The 21,945-nt window shown below is 43.1% G+C and overlaps 2 protein-coding genes across 11 annotated transcripts; both read left to right on the forward strand.

Annotated features, from left to right (window-relative positions):
- The first annotated feature begins 314 nt into the window (after positions 1 to 314).
- Positions 315 to 10,195, forward strand: si:dkeyp-69b9.6 (zinc finger protein 135). 10 transcript variants are annotated; one of them, XM_046400618.1, is made up of 4 exons: positions 315 to 698; positions 1,102 to 1,976; positions 3,791 to 6,275; positions 6,564 to 10,195. In XM_046400618.1, exons 3-4 carry the CDS (start codon positions 4,244 to 4,246, stop codon positions 8,927 to 8,929), a joined length of 4,398 nt encoding a protein of 1,465 aa, XP_046256574.1. In that variant the 5' UTR covers positions 315 to 698; positions 1,102 to 1,976; positions 3,791 to 4,243; the 3' UTR covers positions 8,930 to 10,195. The 10 variants fall into 10 exon arrangements, with proteins under 10 accessions (XP_046256574.1, XP_046256569.1, XP_046256570.1 ...); XM_046400613.1 differs by having other exon boundaries at positions 1,102 to 1,229; positions 1,838 to 1,976; positions 3,791 to 10,195; XM_046400614.1 differs by having other exon boundaries at positions 1,102 to 1,214; positions 1,838 to 1,976; positions 3,791 to 10,195.
- A 1,367-nt stretch (positions 10,196 to 11,562) lies between these two features.
- Positions 11,563 to 21,799, forward strand: dbpb (D site albumin promoter binding protein b). Its single transcript, XM_046400626.1, has 5 exons — positions 11,563 to 12,687; positions 12,871 to 13,161; positions 13,901 to 14,353; positions 18,197 to 18,453; positions 19,332 to 21,799. Exons 2-5 carry the CDS (start codon positions 12,969 to 12,971, stop codon positions 19,545 to 19,547), a joined length of 1,119 nt encoding a protein of 372 aa, XP_046256582.1. The 5' UTR covers positions 11,563 to 12,687; positions 12,871 to 12,968; the 3' UTR covers positions 19,548 to 21,799.
- Positions 21,800 to 21,945: the final 146 nt, after the last annotated feature.

A 21,945-nucleotide genomic window follows, 5' to 3' on the forward strand; every position in this document is an offset into this window, starting at 1 on the left:
AAATAATTTGGAAGAGGGTTATGGTGAACATTTATACTTTTTTTATTTACTAACTGCTATTTATTTTCAATAAACGTCATAGTTACATTAAAGATATTCCTATGGTGTAATACGCCTGTAAGAAATCACATTTAATATGCAGCTTGGCAGAAAGTTATTAACCATCCACTGAGAGTGGTTATCTTTTGATATAATCGGGCATAGGACTGTGGATGTAAAAAGGGCACTTAATGTCTGAATATGCAAAGTTTGTGGTAAGAGAATCCTCTTTAACCAAACGCTGAACCCGTTGTGAGCCCTATACAGCCGCCCGTGAGCCCCGCTAGTGCTACCCGGAAATATTACAAGGGCCGGAAAGGACCAATGTTAAGAGAGCACACGTCACTCACTTTTACCCAAAAATATTATCGCCGACCACCCAAATTTTTCTCGGCCGTCGAACTCTTTTGCAAAACCTTCCTGCCGGCGCAAAGAGCCGTAATCAAATGGCAAGAGGGCGGCTGCGGTATCCATCGGCGTTGATTTCTGTTGGGAACGGTGTAAGCTTTCACCCAGCTCAGCATCAGTGAAAATGGCTCTGGCTAACGACTGGAAAACAGCACGCAGAAATGGAAGCGGACGATAGCTAGCTAGGCAGTTAGAAGAAGGCGTGACAGGCCTCATCCATCCGCAACTGTGCTCTGCAACTGGATGCGTAGGTAAACATTTGCCGAATATAGGTTACGCAGATGTATACGCTAACGCTAGCATCATAATGTTAACGGTAGTCTGCATACTTAAAATATCGTGCTGTGAAATGATGGCTAATGTTAGCAACGGCGTTTCTGTTGCTCCTTTTTTTCGGATTGCGTGGGGCACCGAATAGCTAAACACGCTGAGCCAGTGTAAAATATGATGCTAAAGAGAACCATGAAGTTTTTCATGCAAGCGCGTCCAATGTTTTTCTATTTTTTTTCTTCCAAAATGCCAACCAATACTAGTACAGGATGCTACCTCAAGTGCATCCGTTATTACTTGCGCCTGTAAGGTTCCGTTAATGTTTACATTATGCAGCGAGTGTGATACTGATGTTGATTTGAGCATTTCTGCCCTTCTTCGCAGGATTGGTGATTTACATTAAAATGAGAGGCAGTCAAATATGCGTTAGATTACCTCCCTCATCTGCCAGGGGAGCTCACTCCCCGCTAGGTTCATCGCAACGACAAGAGGAAACGGTAAGATTTTACGAGGTGAGCAAAATGAGATTCAAAGTGAGTGATTCTGATAATAGCCGATGTAACTTACTTTGAACCTTTTCGGGAGTAATTTTCTACTCTCCTTTGTTTTGTTTTTTTTCAGCCGAGAATTGTATCTAGGTAAATTTATCTACTTGACTTGTGTAAATTTATCCTATTGTTATCACGAGTGGGAGTTTGATTAGATATCAGTCTACTTTGTTTTGGCTACACAAACTAAGTGCAAGTACAGCAACAAGCAGTATTAGTATCTGAACAGAGTGCAAACTGTAGGTACTATGCAGCACCTGATACTGTGCATTTATACATTATTTTTACTCAGGTGACTGCACGCTGCTAGCATTCTTTTGAGAGCATTTATTAAAGATAAGACAATCCCATATATTGTAATTTTACACTGAGGGCCAATTTTAGGTTGAGAATGAAATCAGCAGTTTAATGTATTGAATATTCCCATGCCTTTGTAACTAGCTGGTAATAATCTAAAACAGAAATGAAAAAATGGTAATGTCACAAATATGGTCGAAGGTGGGGCAAGAAAATTTCATCACCTTAGTGCTGAAAGAGCACTGAATGTAAATAATAACACTTCTTTTTTGCAGGACAGGCTGACATGCATTTCAAAACATTCATTGCAGCTCTCTGATGTGTACTTACACACTAATGGCCAATAAATAGTTTCATGTTGAAAGGGTAAACCTGGATAAGGAACAGTGTCCCAGTGATTTCCACCAATTTAAGGTATGCTGTAATGTAAAAGGCCTTAAAATAGGTTCTTAAGATTGAATAGAAATGTTCTCAAGATCGTATGGAAATCATCCGATATTCAATGAATATTCATCATTAACCCATTTTAATGACTGTGGGTAAGTTGTGAAATGCATCGTTTAATTTTTGCTTATGTGGTGTTGGATTATCTGTCGGCACAATATCTGGACCAATGGACCTGTCAGCTTCCTTGTGGTATTAATTTTAAGTCATAATTTGCAGAACTTTGACAGCTGGTAAAATATAACTTTGATGCCACACTTGTAAGTATTATAGGTAAAATAATCAGTTACATACACACACCTGCATTAAACCAAAAACGAGGCATCTGGTGTCTAATGTGGTTTTTCATGCAAGGCTGCCACACCCATCTTTATTCTGTCTGTACTTCCTCCTCAATAAACATTTGGTACTTGAAGAAATAGCCATAAATAAATATACTATGTTTGTAGTCTACATCTCATCTGTGAGAGGAGGAACTTGTGCATCAGATACGTATATCACCCATAACTCACTTTCATAGCAGACCGTTATGAACAACTATATGTAGACAGCTAGAGTACTGAAAATGGCTTTTACTTCTTTTTTTTTTTTTTAAATATGCACATATGATAAAATAATTCATGCAACAGTTCTGTTTGTGCTTAATGAGATCAGATTGCACTTGTTTGTGAGTGACTTTAGAAGTAGAATGATCTGGAAGGAGTTGCCTTGAATTATTAATTTTTGCATGTCTTCAAATGACATCAACGAAAATGTTATGCATTTTTTTTTATTATTTTAAACTAGTTTTTGAAACCTATATTTTGAAACTTATTGACATATCCTGTGTACACATGTGAGTCAACCGGAAGTCTTTTCATTCCACACGATGTGTTTATGAATCTCCTTCTGAGTTGTTGGCTCATAATTTAAACCCAATGTCAAAAGTATTCTGCTAAACTTCCCTAAATCCCTAAGTGCTTGCATCACACTCCTTCCAGTTTGCATTGGTATTGTGACATTGTAATTGCAATACTGAATTTAATTGATAATTTCCCTTACTGTTGACTGTGCAAGAAAAATCTCTGTGTTGTGTAATCTTGAAGAACAGGGTTTCTGATATAGGTTAAATTTACAAGGGACAGTAATGGCTGAAATACATGGGGCACGGAAGCTGCAGCAACATGTCTGCATGTACATTCTAATCAACTTAATCTTCTCAAAATGCAATTGCAATGCTTATGCCCTCGAGAACAAGCCTTCAACAGGTGAAAACCGAATAAAAGAATGACTACAGAACAAATTTCATGAAAACAAATTCTTCTTGAAAAAAATAGTCAAATAAGTACCTCATTGTACCAGAGGCAATGTAATGCAGCAAAGCAACAAAACTATGTGTTTTTACGTTGCACAATAAAATTAAATCAAACTGATGTGTATTCATCATCCTGTAGTGCAAACCATCTAGTTAATTAATCAAGCGTTGGTTAATATGGGCTACACTGTCAAAGCCTGCTTAACCAACTTGTCAAAACTCAGCATGCACACGGTGAAGCGTGTGGGAAAATACTGGCAAGGAAAGGAAGTGGAAGGGATGCTAATTTTTCTCAGAAAACATGACTGACATGCATCCATGGGCTACAATGATGGACTCTGTATAGCAGGTATAAAATAAACCCCACTCTGCCCTGCATATGTGATGCATCCGCACCCCATATATTTCGGCACTTAGTAATCTTTTAATCAAAATTACAATTCTGTTCCCCTCTATCATTTTCACACTTTTCTGAATTTTGTTTTTTCAGCTGTAGGAACTTCTTGGCTGAACACGGATGAGGAATATTGCTTAGATGAACAAATTGTCAACGCAGTAACTCTCAAAGGAAACAAGACGAAGTCATTTGAACTGCTTCTCAATAAAACCTATTTTAAGTGATTTTGAAATTAGGTGGAACTCATCTACCTGTTAAAAAGGCACTTTTACCCTTTGATCATAAACTCATCTTCCTGGCTACCCCACTCATTTTGGAAGTAGAGTGTGGGCAGTGGATGATCAACAGGGAGTAGCAGCACCAGAAGTAAACTATCTGGAGAAACGAACATTAAATTTAAGACATTCAAGTAGTTCTGGAAAAATAGTATCGTAACCTCACCCTTAGGGTAAAGTTTGTCTTTCACCAGTCAGTACTGGGATCATCGTTGCCGCTCCTAGCGCTGGAGGTTTGGCCCCTGCACCCCTATGTGCCAGTGAGTGGGAAATGTTCCAATTTGGAAAATACAATCTGGACATTATAGAGATGTTAAGTGGGCACCAGGCCCACCAGTTTAAAGGCCTTGGTTTAGATCGACAACTACAGCATCAACAGCAAGTGCAGCTTCACCAGCATCAACTCCAGCAGCAGCAGCAGCAGCAGGCTGAGTCTTCTGGAGCTCTTCTGTCTGGACTTGGCTTGGGCTCCCTGCAGGGGTCTAGAGGTAACGCCTTTTCTGATTCTGCCTCCATTTTTGCCAAGATGAGTGCCCCTCCTCCCCCACCTTTACAACAACAGCCTTCCTCATCTCAGAGCTCTCGTTCAAAGTCAAGCAAGATGAGCAGCAGCAGCTCAACTCATTCTTCAGGCTACCCACAGTTCCTGCGCTCTTTCCACCCGTCTGAGGCAGCACTAGCACAGGAGCAGTTACATCCAGGTGTAGGCCGCTTTGAGCACTTTGCTGGGGGAAGTAGCAGTAGTGGGAGTGCTGGGGGATTAGGAGGACTAGTAACATCAGCACCTCCACCCCCTCCTCCTCTGCATCCCGGCCTCTCTGTCCCCCAAGCATCATCTGGTCCCTCCTCTTCCTCTCCTTCCCCTTCAACCTCTGTGGCCACCTCTAATAACCCTCCTAGCAGCAGTGCAGTCAGCTCATTGGGACACCAGTTGGTTGGGGCCCAGTCTGATGCACGGAGTCTTCACCAACAGTTTAGTTGCATGTTAGCTGCTAATCAGTATTTCCTTTCTGGGGTGCCTGCTAATGCTAGTTTAGAGCAATTTCTTGTTCAACAGGGAACCCATAATCACTTAGGGATCGGTTTAAGTCAGACAGGTGGGGAGCCTAGTACTAGTCTTGCTTCGCCGCCTGCTTTGCATTCTTCTCATTCACATGGCCACTCCACTCCTCAGCCACAGCAGGGTCCACAGCAGCCTCCCCAGCAACAACAGCTTTCAGCTCACACCCTCTCTCATCCTCACTCTCATTCTCATCCTCACCACCCACTCCACCCAGGCTCCCAGCCCTCATCACTGGGTGGCTTTGACTTCCAGGGCATCCCTGTACTCTCGTCAAATCAGATAGCTTCTCTGATGCAGCAGGAAGCAGGGTTGCCTCTGCCCTTGCCACTTCATTTATCTTTATCTAAGGATGATGGTAAAGGGGAAAGCAGTGGAGGCGGAAGTAGTACTGGTGGTAGCAGTAGCAGTAGAAGGAAGAAAGCTATGGCCGGCTATTTGCCACAGAGAAAATCTGATAGTGCCAGTAATAGCAGCAGCAGCCATGGCCACAGCAGCCACAGTGGTAATCCCAGCACTGCTAGTAATGGAGGAGGGCTTAGTCACGGTCAGCCTCCAGCTTTAATTGGGAGTGGGGTTGGTATGTCAAATATGGGTGGAGACCCATCATCCCTTCTTGCCTCATCATCTTCATCCTCATCTGTAGTTTCTTCCTCCTCCTCCTCTGCTCCCTCTTCCACTGCTGCCTCAGTACTGGTTACTAATGATTCTCACCTTTCTAAATCTGATAACCAGAGCTCAATGCAAGCCAACCCCACAGATTCTGATAGAGAGCCCATTTATCGCTGTGGAGATTGTGGCAAAAGCTTCCCTCACCTTTCAAGCCTTCGCAGGCATTTGCGCATGCATGAGCCAACCACAGCAGGTACTAGCAATACTAGCACTACTGGCCCAAACCCTGTTCATATTAAAACACAGTCTGACCCAAGCCTTCCCCATTCGACCCAAGAAAGTCAGTCTTCGTCTAATTCTTGTCCTAGTCCAGACAAAATATTTCATTGCCCTGATTGTGGCAAAGGCTTTAAGAAAAAAGGGCACCTCCTGCAACACGGTGTTATACACTCTTCAGCCCGCCCATATGGCTGCTCCACCTGCTCTCGGGCTTTTAATCGTAGAGAGTCACTGACACGCCACGAGAAGATACATGAGGAAAAGCCATTCCGATGTCCTGCCTGTGGTCGTGCCTTCCGTGAGAGCACCTCTCTACTCAACCATGCTGCCTCAGGCACCTGCGGCAAGCCAGGTAGGGGACCCAAACAAAGGGGCAGCAAGACAGGAACTGATGGTGAGGACAGAGTCGAGGGAGGGGGTGGAGGAGGTAACGGAGGAGGGGGAACTTATCAGAGCAATAGAGGGGTTATTTATGGGAAAACTGAGGAAGAGGATGGTGTAATCATTGTGGGGGAAGGAGAACCAAAATCAGGTATAGGATGTGATGGTCTGTTTCAGTCTGGAAGGGGAGGGAATTCAAATGACAGGGACAGAACAGATGGTAAATACCCCACTGACTACTCTCGGAATCGTTACACAGGCTACCATGATGACCACCGTTCTCAAGGTAATCCATCTCCATGCTACTCTGGTGCCTCCCCCTGTGGAAGTGGGATGGCGGGCCCAGCTCTGAGAAAGGCACCCCTGGCCCCAACACTGCATCCACACTCACAGAGCCACAGCCAGCACCACCATCCGCAGCAACAGCCCCATCTGCCCCTTTCTTCTCTACTGGATGACTCAGAGGATGATGTCACTAGCTCTGTCAATAATGCAATCTCTGCTATAACAGCAGCTAGTCACAGTGGAAATAGAGGGGATGATAGGGGAGACATCATAGGAGGTCTACTAGGTGGTCTTGGTTTAGGTCCTCTGGGCTCACCCTCATCAACATCTGGCATGGATAAGAATTTCAGAGGTGTGGGGAGCCAGGAGGCTATGAGCAGCAACCCACAGAATCCTACTGCTAAACCAAAACGTCCCCGCAAACCCAGAGCTAAGAAGGATCCTGTACCTGGTGGGCAGCCCCCCAAACGTAGGCAGTACACCCCTAGAATGGGTCCCAGCGGACTCCCACGCACTCACCTCTGCAGCGTCTGTGGTAAGGGATTTGCACGCCGTGAGACCCTACGCAGGCATGACCGCATCCATACTGGAGAAAAGCCCCATCACTGCACTGTTTGTGGAAAGTATTTTAGAGAGGCTTTTCACCTGAGCAAGCATCAAACAGTCCACTCCGGGGCAAAGAATTACAAATGCAGCATCTGTGGGAAAGAGTTTGGTTACTCCCAAAGCCTCAGGAGACACAGCAAACTCCACCAGAAAGGGGAGCTAGAAGAGGTGCCCACAACACCAGCTGCGGATAACCTTAACAGCTATAACCCAAACCCTCAATGTAGCGTGGCCCAAGACAGAAGCCAGAACCAAGCACCAAGCACCTCCTCCTATTACTACTCTCAAGATGTCAAGCCTCAAGACACCAACCCCCAGCCGCAGCCTCCACCCCCACCCCAACCACAGCCGCCACCTCCACCTCGACTCTACACTTGTGCTATATGTTGGAAGTCGTTTCGCCATCACTTCCATCTGACTGCCCATCACCAGACGGTTCATGAAGGTGGGGGCGAAAAGCTCTTCTGCTGTGAGGTATGTGGGAAAGCATTTGCTTACTCTAATAGCCTCACACGACATAGGCAATCACAGCACGGGATGACCCGCACTGAACCGTCTAACCCACAAGAAGGTAGCAGTGGGTCAGGAGACAACAGAAATGGGAGTGATGTTAATCAGTCAACAGCGGAGAGTGAGGCTGCCACCAATGCCCTGCTACAGATGGCTCCTTCCACAGAGGGCCATGGAGGTCAGAGTCTTAGCGTTGTCACTCATAGCCACCAACAGGCACCCCCTCAACCACCAGCTGGTTACTCTCCCCTCTTTTATGATGCAGCCCATTCTTCAGCCTCTAATGCTTCGGCTTACTCACAGCCTCTGCCTCCAAACTCTACGATCATGGCACCCCAGCACCCGCATTCCCCAGCCGGGGTGAAAGGAGAGCACATATATCCAGCTGGATCCCGTAGCCGTACTCTTCACACCACGGCCCCGTTTCAGCCCCTCACGGAACTGCCCTCCACTGAACATCATCATCTGCATCATCATCATCATCACTCCCACCATCATCCTCATCATCAGTCAGGTACCCAGCCCCAACAGCACCTTGACTGCAGCATCCAGTTGTCACACGATGAATCGAGGCGACACAAGAAGAAAAAAAAAAAGTCCAACAGGAGAGATTGGAGGGAAAATAAATGGGAATCCCAAGATTTAGTCAGATTTGATGGAAGTAAAAGGAAGAGAAAGATAAGTTGTACAGTAAGAGGGCAGTTGAATAAAAAACAAGGCTCTCTTCGTTTGACAATTAGGCGAGGAGGAGGATCAGGTGGTGGAGGTTATAAGCTTGTCAACACTGGGGGAATGAAGGTGCAGATCCTGTCGTCTCTCAAAGTCCCTGTGAAACGTTATGGTTGTCCTATATGCCCCAATTCTGTGTTTTCCCGTAAAGCAGGACTGCTAGTCCACATGGCAGTAAAACACCCACATAAAGCCTTGACCACTCAGGAGCGACTAAGGTGCAGTGTATGTGGGAAGCAGTCTCACAGGCCTTTGGCAGCCTTCATCCATCGGGCCTCCCATCGTGCCAGAGGGACATTCTCCTGCCGACGCTGCTCCACTCGCTTCTGGAATGCATCGCTTCTCCGCAGGCATAAGGTGTCCTGCCGCCGCAGGGCTAAAGGACTGCAGCGAGGAGATGCTAAAAGGCTGAAGATTTCAAAGAGACCAGGAGAGAGACAGACCCAGGAGGGTCAGGGGGAGATGCCATATCTACAGGGACCATACAGATACTGAGCATCCCGGTATTTGAAAAGAGTTGGGGTACAAGAGGGATATTTCAGTTCTAAAGTGGGAAGGTGAGAAATAAGGGACTTAAAATGGCATATGCTGCCTTTAGGAGAATTTGCCTCATGTCTCTGTTGACATCTACTCTGCTGTCTGTTAGAATGAGTGTGTTAACAACTACTGTAGAGCATCCTATAAAATATCACCAGAATTTCTTCCATATTATATTGGAAGGTGTTTTCAAAGACGTGACTGTTTTCCATAGGTTCATTAACCCCTTAAGTGCATTGACACTATGCTTGGCTGACACTGTGCAGTTACTAGACAAGTTTAGGTGAAATGAACTGCTAATGTATCTCTCTTCCTCATAACTAGAATCCCTGCTACACCTCTTGCTGTATGATAAATGTCTCTGCCGTGTACTTTGTCTTGTTGTTGTTCACTTAGAGGCTCTGAGGATTTTTTAAAATGTAAAGTGCATTTATTAGGAGTAGGGACATGGGGACAAAGACCTTTGTTGATAGTTTGTCAGTGCATGTTTGTTCTCTGGTCAAGTTTTTTGCTGAGGTTGTGAGATCACTCCTACAGTATGTGATGGTTTATTCAGTATATCCCCAGAAGTTTGTAGTGTTAAACTTGATTTGAAATTTACTCTATATTCCCTAGTGATTTAATCACACATAGATAAAATGTCAGAGTTACTGGTAATTAGCATTACAAGGATCCCACTCCTGCCAAAATGAAGAAACTTATAAAAAAGCCTTGCTTAGTATGTTCACTTTACTTCATTTATTTGAGATATTCCTAGCTTTTATACCAAGAAATTGAAAACAGGTTAAACAAGTGGACTGTAACACATGTTTATCTCATGTTATTTGTATGCTCTTTTTAGCAGTGATTATTTCTACAGTACTTCACAGTGTGTTAAAGACAAGGACCTATCATAATAGAATAAATGTAATATTCCATGTATTTATGTGTGTAACCCAATCAGTCTTCATGCCAATCTTATACTTAACCCCTTCTACTCTTTATTTTTTGCTGAGTTGCAATCATCTTACTGTCAAGCCTTGTTTTTTTTTCTTTGAAAGATGAATTATGTTTTAAGTACATCTTGTCACTTTATTCACATATGAAATGTTCATACCCCTGTCAAGCCTTGTTTTTTTCTTCTAAAGAAAAATGATAGTTTCAGTAGATTTCTATCACATTATTTACTGAGAAGTCAGTAGTTGATTATATTTCAGCAATGAATAAACCTTAAGTGTAATCCTTTGTTTCCTTTCATTTCTTATTCACACTTACCGACTGCAATATGCAAAAGACAGTAAAAACTGGTAGTAATTGAATAAACCAAAGTCAATATTGAAGTTTGATTTTTCTATTTAGCTTTATGTCCTGTGTGAACTACACATCACGGTGGATTAAATTGGTTTCAGTGGAGTTGATACCAATGAATTAAAGTTAAGTTCTTAGAGTTACCTATGTTGTTTAAAAATAATAGGCAGACATATTATCACCTTACTTGAAATAAATGGCTGTGAGAGACTAGTTGGAGCTAGTTGCTCCTAGCTCCACAAGATGGCAGTAAGCAACTCATTTATACTGTACTCTTGGCCTGGTGTGGATGAGTGTGGCAGTCACATGGATTTTGCACTGATAGGGGGTGGACTGGAGAGTGTTGTGTGACTGAATTATGTGGCTGTGTGCTGTTTACTACAAGATTCATGCAACAAAGTAAACAAAATGCATGAGTACCAGTCAGTCGTCTCACTCAATGAAATAATTTCACATTTGTGTGAACCATAAAGTAATTTCAGAAGAGAATTAAATAAGTTGTCAGTGTTAAACTCTTTCCAAATCAACGCTTTCACGATGGGAAAAAAAAGTAAATACTTGATACTTATGTGAATGGTACCAATCATAATGTTGTGTATGTGATAAAGTTAATATATAGTACATGTGAAGTGATTTTAAAGTCACAAGTACATGCATTTGCATTTGTCATGCTTGCAAACTTAAACAGTGATGAGTCATATCCACTGGTGTTTTAGGTGTGGTGACAGGTGGTTTCTGTCTGCGGGAACCACAGCTGCACCAAACGTCCAGCTCAATGGGTTGATTTAAAGGAAAAAAGAGGGGATCCGTGGACAGGACTGTTAACTGAAGGGGCCCAGAACCTTTTCACTTGGTACATCCGTGAACCCATTCTTCGAGAACCCATTCTTACCGTTGACAGCACTGTTGAACGTAATGTTATTTACTTATAATTTGATTCATGATCATTTTACTCTTTATTATTTACTAACAATTTGAGCTCTGTGGTGACTTAAGTCTGCCCACTACTTAAATGCCATCTTTCCATGTCCACCTCTGTGAAACATTGAAAAAAAAAAGATGTGAATTCCTGCGGCGCGCTATGTTTTTCATGTGCCCTGCAACTGTACAGTAGACCAGAGAGCACTCGCGCTTTTTGTGTTTCGAACTGGTCTCACGCGGCAGTGGCATGCACGGGGAGAAGCTAGGCGGGCGGATTCGACCCATTTCTATCCAATAAGCGCTCGCCGTGGGCGGAGAGACCAGCTTCTAAAGCCAATCGGAGGCAGAGTCGCCAGCTACAGCCTTCGCCTCCGCGTGCCTGATACACGTGAGGTGGAACAGCTATTGTACACCGGGAGGCAACGTGCTGAAGCGTTCCTCTCGCCTGAAAAAACGGCGCTCTCACGTTTTCTGTGGATTACAAGGAAACTGGAAAAGCCATGCCGCGCTACCTGATTATTACAGAAAGCCCCAAAACTCTGCTCTAATAGAGATTGGCAAAGTTTTGAGCCAGTGATCCTGAGCAGAAGTAAATGAGTTGTGTGTGATGGCCTAGTAGCGTGAAGACAAATTATTTTCACTCATCATAATAAATCTGTAACGTATTCATGTTTGTCGCTGCAGCATAAACAAACCAGGAAACGTCACTGTGCCGAGACCAGACAAAACAAGTTGCCTGTTCTCCTCGAAGTGTGGCACGAGGGAAGGTGTGTCTCATAAATAATAAGCGAGAATTGATCCGCCTGTTAAGCTCCGCCCCCCTCCGCTAGCCTCTCGCTTGTTCTGTGAGGCGTGACGTCACGTGAACTGCCCGTGTCCGTTCCAGCTGAGAGGGAAGGAGAGAGAGAGAGAGAGAGAGAGGACTGTCGGACGTGGACGTCGCGCGGCCCAAACACAGACCGAAGCCCGTGCGCCCGTGACTGGATCCACCGGATGCAAAAAAAAGTACAGACAGAAAAAGAGGAAACGACCCCCTCCTCCCCCCACGACGGACAGCAGAGCGCGACAGCAGAAGAGAGAAACACCAATACAACTTGTCATCTGACCAACACAGCCACTGCCCTCGTCGCTGTTTTTTTTCCTCTCTCCTTCTTTTTTGTGGCTGTACACACTGTTTCGTTGTTTTGTTTAAAAGGGGGATTGGCTTTGCAATTTGTTCTGGCTTTGTGCTTTTGGATTGCCGCGTGATTAACTCGTGATATCACAATTTAAGTTTTAATTGTGACATTGTCGTGTCCGCGCGGTGTGCGGGTTTCATTGTTATTTCCACGCCTTTGCGTTCTTATTATGGACAGTATTCTCACTCAGATGGTCTGACTGATCCTCCCACACTGAGAATAACAGCTTGATCTGCTGAACAGTTTTAACAGCATCCAACTGCAATGGAATATTTCGATGAAGATATTTCTGCAGGAATATAAGAAACTCTTCAGAACTACAAGTGAAAGGTAAAAGTTTAATGTGTTTCTTTTCTCAACTGAAGTTTCCAACGTATAATTAAACTGCGTCATTAACTGTGTGCTCATGCTTGTAATTTTACATTACAGTGGTTGCTTTATTGTGCATGGACTAAACTATCAAAACTATCTCGTTCTCCCCTCCACCCCCACCCTCCCTGCACACTCACGCAGAGTCATCCATCCAGCACACTATTGGTAGGTACTCCGGTCAGTTTGCCACGCCCCTTCAAAAGCCCCAGGTGTCTTTCTGCAACCCCGTCTGGTCCAGGATGTCCAGGCAGCTCTCCCAGCTTCCGACCCCCGATCTCCCAGCTGGTGCAAGCCCACAGTTTGGAAGTTGTACTCAGCCTGCAGGGGGCTCCCTCACAGGGGGGCATCTCAACTCCATGACAGGTCTTAAATCCCTTCTGCATCACCCCATGAAGGGAGACCAACGCCTGAAAAGCCCATGTGATGCAAAAGGTGAGAGCTCCTCTCATTTGATAAATCAACACAATGCCACAGTGTTGTTTTTGTGCAGCATGAGCACCTGACTCAGTCTGTCTTCAATATGTGCAATGACAGAGCATGAATAAATACTGGTCTGTTCCACCCACTCCTGCTTTTGTTGTAATACAAATATGAAACATTGCTGTGTAACAAACACTGTATTTCCGCACAAAAATCTGATGAACAATAACTTATTCATCATAACTTCTCCATGACCGTGACAAGTGTTCACCTGGGTTACAACCCCTGCTCCTGCTCTAAATCAGGCTTCAGAATGAAATGAGTAATAACAAGTTTTGTTCGAGCCATGATGCTGTGCTGTGTTGCGGTTGCTTTTTCTACCAAAATGTACATTTGACTATTGTGAGATTTGTTCAGGAGCTTATGTATATGTTATGATAGCAAGTTTGTTTGGACTCATGCTTAATGCTGCCATTCAGCGACCATCTGGTCCATCTGTGAGTGTGTGTATGTGTGTTTGTGCGTGTGAGACATAGATTGAAAGGGGAGATTTTGCAAAAATGCATCTGATGTATACACCTGCCACCAGTCTGGAGAGTTGATGTTAGCAATCCATTTGCTACAGAATAAAGTATCTCATGAAAACCCTCTGGTAATCAAACTTTCTTGGGCGTTGAAAAAACAAAAAAAAAGTACTGTTTACCATCCTCATTCTGTACTCACAATGACTCCGCTCATTTATCTCTGGCAGATAAAGAGAGGCTGGACCTTGATGAGGACTCCTTGGGCGTGTGCCCCATGAGGAATGGCAGTGGAATAGGCAACAGTAATAGCAGTAATGGCTGTGGAGGAGGTGGAGGTGGAAATGGCGGAGGCAGTTTCAACCAGTTCTTGGGCCCTCTCTTGTGGGATCGCACCCTGCCTGCAGATGGGGGACTCTTCCAGCTTCAGTACATGGACTTGGAGGAGTTTCTGACTGAAAATGGAATGGGCAGCATTCACAACAACAACAGTTCCAGCTCAGCTCAGATCCCCTCACAGAGCTCCCAGTCAGCTGTTCCCAATCAGAGCTCCCAGTGCCTACCGCCCTCATCCCCACCTGGCTCTTCATCTTCGTCACCGTCTTCCTCTTCTTCCCCATCACTCATTGGCTTGGAAGTGGCTCAGCCGCAGAGCCTCGCAGGAGGGAGCGACTGTCTGCATGGTGAGTTTACTTACATGTTTTGTTCTCAGTTGAATAGGTGGACAGTTGAAGCAGACAGTAAAAAAGGACAACAAGGACAGTTCATTCGTCAGGGTTTGTCCATATCAGCTCAACGACAACAGCACTATCACAGAATAGGGTTCTGCAAAGTTTGCAGATCTGACAAACTGAAAGAGACAAATTGTCCCAAGATATGAGACCAGTAGACCCTACAATTCAGTAGTGGTTGAGATGTAATCGAGGTTATGTAGTGAGCTTCTAATGTTTCCCCTGGGTGGTGATCCAGCATTTCAAATCTCCTTTGAGTTTTTATTGAATACTGTTGGCGGTTGAGCATTTTTCTGTCCTGTGCTGACCGGCCGGAGATACAGTCACATGGCTGTGCACAAAGTCAACTTGAAAGAGAAAACACAAAGTGTAGAAATGGCTGCTTAGCAATGACTGAAATTCACTTTTCATTTTGTGTAATGGTACAGGGTTAAAAGTTGGATGAGGGAGAAAAAAAAACGACCAAGGGGGTCTCGAGGGTTTGAGAAGAAAACAGTGCTGGGAAGAATGAAGTCTTGAGCTATTTGATGAGTCAACATCATAACATTGACAACGGGGTCGGCTTTATTTTGGCATGTGATCGTTGTACCGCAGTGTACAACACGAGCATCAGCATTCACTCCCAGCCAATTATTAATGCGCAGCTGGGTCAAAACAGTACTCAGAAATAGATAGATAGACAGAGAGAGAGAGGGAAGGAGAGAGAGAACTGTGTGGAGTGTTTGCGGTTGCGTGTCTTTAAATCTCTCCCCGCTTCACACGCCACAGCCATGTGTACGCGTCAGTACACGTGCTGAGGCTGAGAGAACTGGAGTGAGAGAACTAGAGGCAGGGCCAGTAGACATGGAGGAGGAGCCCACACGGGGAGGGACAGACGGAGCAACAGGAAGAGTTTCCCTGTCCTGCTGCTGGACTTCAAACGAAACATTTGATCAACAGACGAGGGTTTTGTGCTGTATGTTGATGCAGGACTAATTCAGTCTTTCAGTGACAAAGTTGCATGTTTAAACTCTGATAGTGCATGTATATTACAGTTACAGTCCCTTTATGCAAAATCATATCATTACATGAAGATAACAAAATAATTAGAGAATGAAGCTGGTAAAAGTGGACTATTCTTATATATCTTATCATGTAGCTGAGTTGCCTTTGTTGAAGAGTGAATAATTCTCATCGACTCTCCCAAAGCTTAAAACTAGAGTTGTATTAAAATTTAATAAAGGTGCACAATCAACTGCTGCTTTATAAACAGAAGCATCGGGCCTTCCTGGGATACTGTAATATGAGTCCTGAAATGTGTGTGTAGTCACATATTGGACCATTTTTTTTCCACAGAGAAAGCCTCCTGTTCTCTGAGGGCTGAAACAGAAAAGCACCAAATCAACTTAGCAGGTCTGCATTCCAGAGCTTCCTAAAAAGCAGGGAGAGGCAACCTCGTACCACAGGAGTGCTGAGGGTTTACAGGTTTTCTTTTCAACAAACACCGCACTGGGTTGCTGCGCCGACTAGTTTCTGCTCTGTGGTTTAAGCAGCAGAAATCACTGAAATCTTATGGTTTTGTCATATACACAAAGGAAAACATGCATATTTTTGGGTCTCAGTGGCACTTGCTTGCCTACGGTATCCACAACAACATTTCAGTGATGGTTATACGCGCTGATTATCTATGATGGGACATGCTTGACTTCACCTTGGTGTCACTGAAAGCACTCTTTTATTTGTTTTGCTGTTTATGGAGACGTGATTATTGTGGAGCACGGGAACGTCAGGAGGGAACTTTGCACCTTAGGGCAGTGGTTTCTAAACTTCATCAAGGACCCAGAAACTGAAATTAGACCACGGATCACATTTGATAAGATTTTGTCCATGTGTCCCAAAACTGATGAGAATGTTGCTTTTTGATGCTGTATCACAGAAAGTGTATGAAACATATGACCCTCAAATACCCCTGAAGGTCCACAGACCCCACTCTGAAAACAGCCACCTTGGGGTGCAGCTTGTGAGATAACCTCTTTTTTAGACAATATATTGTCTCAGAAATAACTGCAATAAATGATATTGTCATTTTTGGAACCATTTTATGCCACTGATATATTGATAATAGCATAATAATGCAAGGGCACCCTTTGAAAGAGCAATAAGCTTTACTAATATTCAGATATTGGAACTGAAATGAAAAAAACACACACACAAAAAACTCCAAATGAATGAAATAACTAAAATAAACCACATAGCCAAAACAAAATCTTGCATCAAAATTGCACTTAAATAAATATAAAATATTTGGGACAATGGTATAATCATTCATTCCTTACCAGGCAATAAGCTGCTAATCCAGTGTTTGTCACTTTTATTTGCTAGGTCATGTATTGTTAATTCAATAAGATAAGATGTACTTGTAGTCAGCAGTGTGATTGCTGTAACAGGCCAAGTCAGTACTCGTATGATAGCTGCTCATATTTTACAGATCCATAGATAATAAGTTTAGCTGGTAGTCATAGATAGCACAGATAGAGGGAATGCTTTTGTTCTTGGTGCTGTTCTTGGTCAGCGTTTTTTTCTGCATTACCACAGCCCATTGTGTACTTATTGTTATAGTGTTCTTGTGCAGTGTTTCTACATAGAAAATTCTGCATTAATTACCAGCTTTGGGGGACTTAAGGCGTGCAGGTTTTATTTAGACTGTGCTCATGCAATTCTGTGGTGACTTCCAGGGCTGCAGTGCTGTGGTGTTTAACAGCTATATACTCGTCTATCCCTGACTGAAATTATCCCTGACTGGTTTTTGGCACAGTTCCATTTTACCAAGTGAATTAATTCTAAGATGATTTTTTTAAGTAGCATTTGTCTTGCCTGGTAAGTTTAAAGTCATACTTTGTTCTATTGAATTTGTCCATATTTATTACAAGACTGTTGATTGAGCTGTTTTTATGGATATATAGGAACAATTAAGAGTTCTGTGCTTTCATAGTGAAGAAAAATCAGTTTAGTGACGTGCATTGGACCTTAAAGGGGGTGGGGTGAGGTATAGCCCTATACAGGCCCCACTTAAACTAGTTTTTAGGGGAGGGGTAAAAAGTTATGTAACTCTTCCACTTTTAGATTTCTCTATTGGTATTTAGTTCTGGATTTTGGCCTTTGTCTATCAAAACTGATGTTTTTGATTCATGAAAGCCAATATTGTGTCCAGCTCGGATTTGTGTGGTTTACACTGCAGACTGCTGAAGCAGATTCCATAGGAGTCCCAGGAGCTTAACTAATTTAGACATGTTTTTAGCAGTTGTGCACAGAGATACAAAACAACCACTTCTGAATGTGGTTTCTCATCACTGACAGTTTGCACATGTGTAATAGATTGTATAAATAAATGATGCAGGTAGAATTTAAGTGGAGATAATCTGTTTAAAAGGTATATTGTAGAAAAGCTGGAGCTTTGCAATGACAAGTAGTTCTTACAGCAGCCTGTATATCATTGTATATCATTTGCGTCCTATCTGAATGGTATATTTCCTGAAATATTCTTTAAAATTACCCTGTGAAAACCCTACTCTCAGTGAGAGCTGATAGAAAAACATTTCTTTCACGTTCTTTGGAAGTAATGAGGTGCAAAGGAATGTTGTTTGTAGTTTACAGCAGTCAAAAAGTAGCTCTCTACTTCCATCTGGTGGTCATCGTGATGTGATGCTGCATGTGTTTATATTGTCTTCTTGAACAGGTGTCATCAGCTGCTCTCTCCCAGTCTTAGTGGTTCAGTGAAAAGCATGTAGAAATCATTGTCCTTCCCTTTTCTTTCAGGGAGCCAGACAAGTATGAACGACTCCTGTGAGTCACCCTGTTCCTCCTCCTCGTCCTCCTGTCCACCTCTGCTGACGCCCACGGGCAGCGGGCCAGATGTGGTTGGGATGTTTGACATGGATCCTTCAGACAGCCTGTCCAGTTCCTCTGGCCAACATAACTTTGATCCTATGAGGCACACCTTCAGTGAAGAGGAGCTCAAGCCACAGCCGATGATCAAGAAGGCTCGCAAGATCCTGGTGCCTGATAACATGAAGGTGAGTCTGCACTGCATCCATCCATCCATTTTCTACACCGCTTATCCGTCAGGGTTTCGGGGGAGCTGGAGCCTATCCCAGCCGACTACAGGCGAGAGGCGGGGTACACCCTGGACTGGTCGCCAATCAATCGCAGGGCTGACACACAAAGACATACAACCGCTCACGCACACACTCACACCTAGGGGCAATGTAGAGTAGCCAATTAACCTAACGTGCATGTTTTTGGTATTGTGGGAGGAAGCCGCATAACTCCACATAGAAGGGCCCAGACCGAGATTCGAACCTGGAACCCTCTTGCTATGAGGCGACAGTGCTAACCACTGCATTCATAATATAAGAGCAGAAATTAGTATCTTGATGAACCTTTTTTTTTTAATCTAAAATAGGCAGATACAGGGGCCTGGACTTCCTGCTTCAGTTTACTGACAGAACAATGTAAGTAAGTAAGGAAAAAGATTTGTTTATATAGAACTTTTCAAAATAGAAGTTAGAAAGTGTTTTACAGTCAGGATATGTAAGTGAGTACCGAGAAGTTTTTACAAAATATTCCACAGTAAATGACACTGACGGGTATTTTGTTGTTCATGTACTTTACTTACTCTCGGACACAAGCTCATTTACAGACCAAACACTGAAAAGAGGGATCTGAAAGGAACATGTCCCACGCTCACTCATGGCCAAACACCCACATTACCAATAACAAGACAGGAGTTAGATTGTACAAGAGGACTACAGACTCGTTAAGAAACAAACCTGACCATTCATTGATTATTTTATCAAAGTACCTCTGAAGAATACCTTAATTCACTGATCGACCAAGGCGAATAATTTGATTGAATATTCACCGTGTTCTGTTTCTATATGTCCTTTTTTAGGATGAAAAGTATTGGACCAGGAGGTATAAAAACAATGAAGCAGCAAAGCGTTCCCGAGATGCTCGCCGTCTTAAGGAGAACCAGATATCAGTCCGTGCTGCTTACCTGGAGAGAGAGAACGCGGCTCTCCGACAGGAAGTGGCCGAGATTCGGAAGGAACTGGGCCGCTGTCGCAACATCCTTAGTAAATACGAGAATCGTCTCGCTGACCAGTGATGAAGGCGTGGAGCAAAATCAGGAAGAGGAAGAACAAAAGCTGGATTAAATTTTAAGACTTGGAATTTTTAGGGTGGCACGATGGACAGAATGGTGTCAAGAAAATGGTGATGATGATGAGGAAGCTGATGATTATGATGATGAATGTATAAGACAGGGACAAGGTTTGTGTAATGAAGCTCAGGTGTTTTGTTTTGTTGAGGTGTCAGCTCTTAAAAGTGAAAGGCAGAGAGAATAATTTAACAGATGAAAGATGTGACTTTTAAGAGTTTTGTTATTGGAGAATTGTATATTTTTATAATACTTAAGAAAAATTAGAGGGAGAGCAAATTTGAAGAATAATTTTGTATATTTTCTACATGATGAGGACATACAGGCGGGGCAAAGCTATGGTAAATATCTTTTTATTATAGATGAGTCAGGAGATGTTTAACAGGTGGTCAGCCATTGATTGGTATTTTTCAACTTAATTATTATAGTCAGGATGCAGCAGAAGAGGCGAGGACGCATGTAACAATTGTAATATAGAGAGCAAAAATGATCTTATAATCGTATAGTTCAACATTTTTGTGGATTTAACTCAAGCACTTAATTTTTTTTCCTGATATGTTGCTGTCACAGGGAATGGGCATGACTGAGAGAGAGAGACAAGGGGAGGCAACATGTAAACAGTATAGCACTATCTTCAGCACTTGTCTTGATCAGTCTCGTGGGTTTTTTTTTTTTTCTTTTTTAAATACAACAGTTCCGTCCTTTTGAATTCAATTCCCCAACTACGTTAGTTCTTTGTTCTTTGAGCTTCACTTTATGCCTTTGGTACATCTTTCTCTTGTCCATTCTTGTATCTTTGACTATTTTTTTCCCCCTCTGTGCCAGTTTGAGTGCTTTTAATCTGCTTTGGTGTTTTGTATCTTACCTAAGCTGGTGAAAGCCTGCTGTTGTGATGCCCTGGGTAACTCTGCTCCTCTTGATCCTCTCTGAATTATTGGGACTTTTCTCTTCCTCTGTTTCTATATCCAACCGTTCTATTTCTGTCTGCTCTCACTCACGGTCAATCCCCTAACAGCTATGTGCAAACTCTCCCCACGAAATTGTTGTCCCCGTGTCTCTCTTGTACCTCTGTGGTACACGGAGTAGTTCAGATCTCACTGTTGTAATGTATTCTGAAGTAGCTGTTAATCATCCCAGTAAAATGCACATCTTTACTTTATTGTATTACATGAACACACTTTAATTAGAGTTATAGTTAGTGTGTGTGTGTGTGTGTGTGTGTGCGTGTGTGTGTGTGTGTGTGTTGGGGGGGGGTATATTAGATAGTTTGTATGTATTTCGGGAGACGGGTTCCCATTGGGCAGACTGGTGTTTCTCAGATTTCTGGGAGAAATTAAAGCCAAAATAACCCCTTGTTGATCCACAAAGCTTGTTGCTGTTTAGTGCATTTCTTTCAATGCTGCTCCTTCCTTACTGTTTTACTCTTCTTATTACTTTTTACTGTATCTATAAACTTCTCTGTGTACCCACAACACCTACACAGGGGGATGGTACACTTTGTTATGTTCCTGGGGTTGGGTTGACCAGTCATAGAGTGTGATTTTTAATCCCCTTTAATGACCATGATGAATAGTTACCATTACTACTATTATTATTGTTATGATTATGATGATTATCCCTCTTGTTGTTGCTGTTCTATATTATTGAATGATTTTCTTTCTTTGGATGAACATGATCTGTTGCACCTTGAAACATCTTCGATCTTCATTGTTCCCTAGAAAGACAATTCAAAAGGAAAAACAAAAAAACCCTCACTGTCTGCTACGTGCATCCTGTCTCAGACCTCCAGACGTTACTCGGACACTGCTGCCGGCTTCGGGTTCTTTGACCATGGATTTCACGAGCACGGCTCCGTAACTTGATGTGACGAACATGATGTTCATGCAGACTTACTTTACCTTTCATGATGACCTCTTCTGTTCCCCGGCGTTGTATGGACTATGCACACTATCAGTATGCTCATTGTCAGTTTAATTCAGTCTTCATCACCTCAGTCAGTGATTGTTTGCTCTCCCAACAGGATTTAGTCTCTAATATCCTCACACATGTGTTTGATAACTCTTTTAGTGACTCTAATTGAACTACAACTGCCCTGCTGCATCAGTGGTGTCCATGGTGCCCAGCCCTGTCAGTGCTGGTTATTTGGATGTAGTTGAGATTTTTCCAAAACCACCAATAAAAGATTGTTCTCATTCACACTGCTTTGCTTTTCTCAGGTGTATTTTTTAGTAGTTCCATGTGCTTCCTTTTTTAAATTAAAGTCCAGTTTAGTCCAGTTAGGCGATTGGACAACATGGGTCAAAATCTGGAGAACTACTGCTTTATTTATTTACAAAAGCTTGATTAC

This window comes from Scatophagus argus, chromosome 9 (assembly GCF_020382885.2).
Source record: "Scatophagus argus isolate fScaArg1 chromosome 9, fScaArg1.pri, whole genome shotgun sequence".
Lineage (NCBI taxonomy): Eukaryota > Metazoa > Chordata > Actinopteri > Scatophagidae > Scatophagus > Scatophagus argus.

Bases quoted from the DNA above. Each gene is read 5' to 3' on its own strand.
- si:dkeyp-69b9.6 (XM_046400610.1), top strand. From the start codon at position 4,244: ATGTTCCAATTTGGAAAATACAATCTGGACATTATAGAGATGTTAAGT.
- dbpb (XM_046400626.1), top strand. From the start codon at position 12,969: ATGTCCAGGCAGCTCTCCCAGCTTCCGACCCCCGATCTCCCAGCTGGT. The intron at 13,162-13,900 runs GTGAGAGCTCCT...TATCTCTGGCAG, and splicing joins AAGCCCATGTGATGCAAAAG to ATAAAGAGAGGCTGGACCTT. The intron at 18,454-19,331 runs GTGAGTCTGCAC...GTCCTTTTTTAG, and splicing joins TGGTGCCTGATAACATGAAG to GATGAAAAGTATTGGACCAG.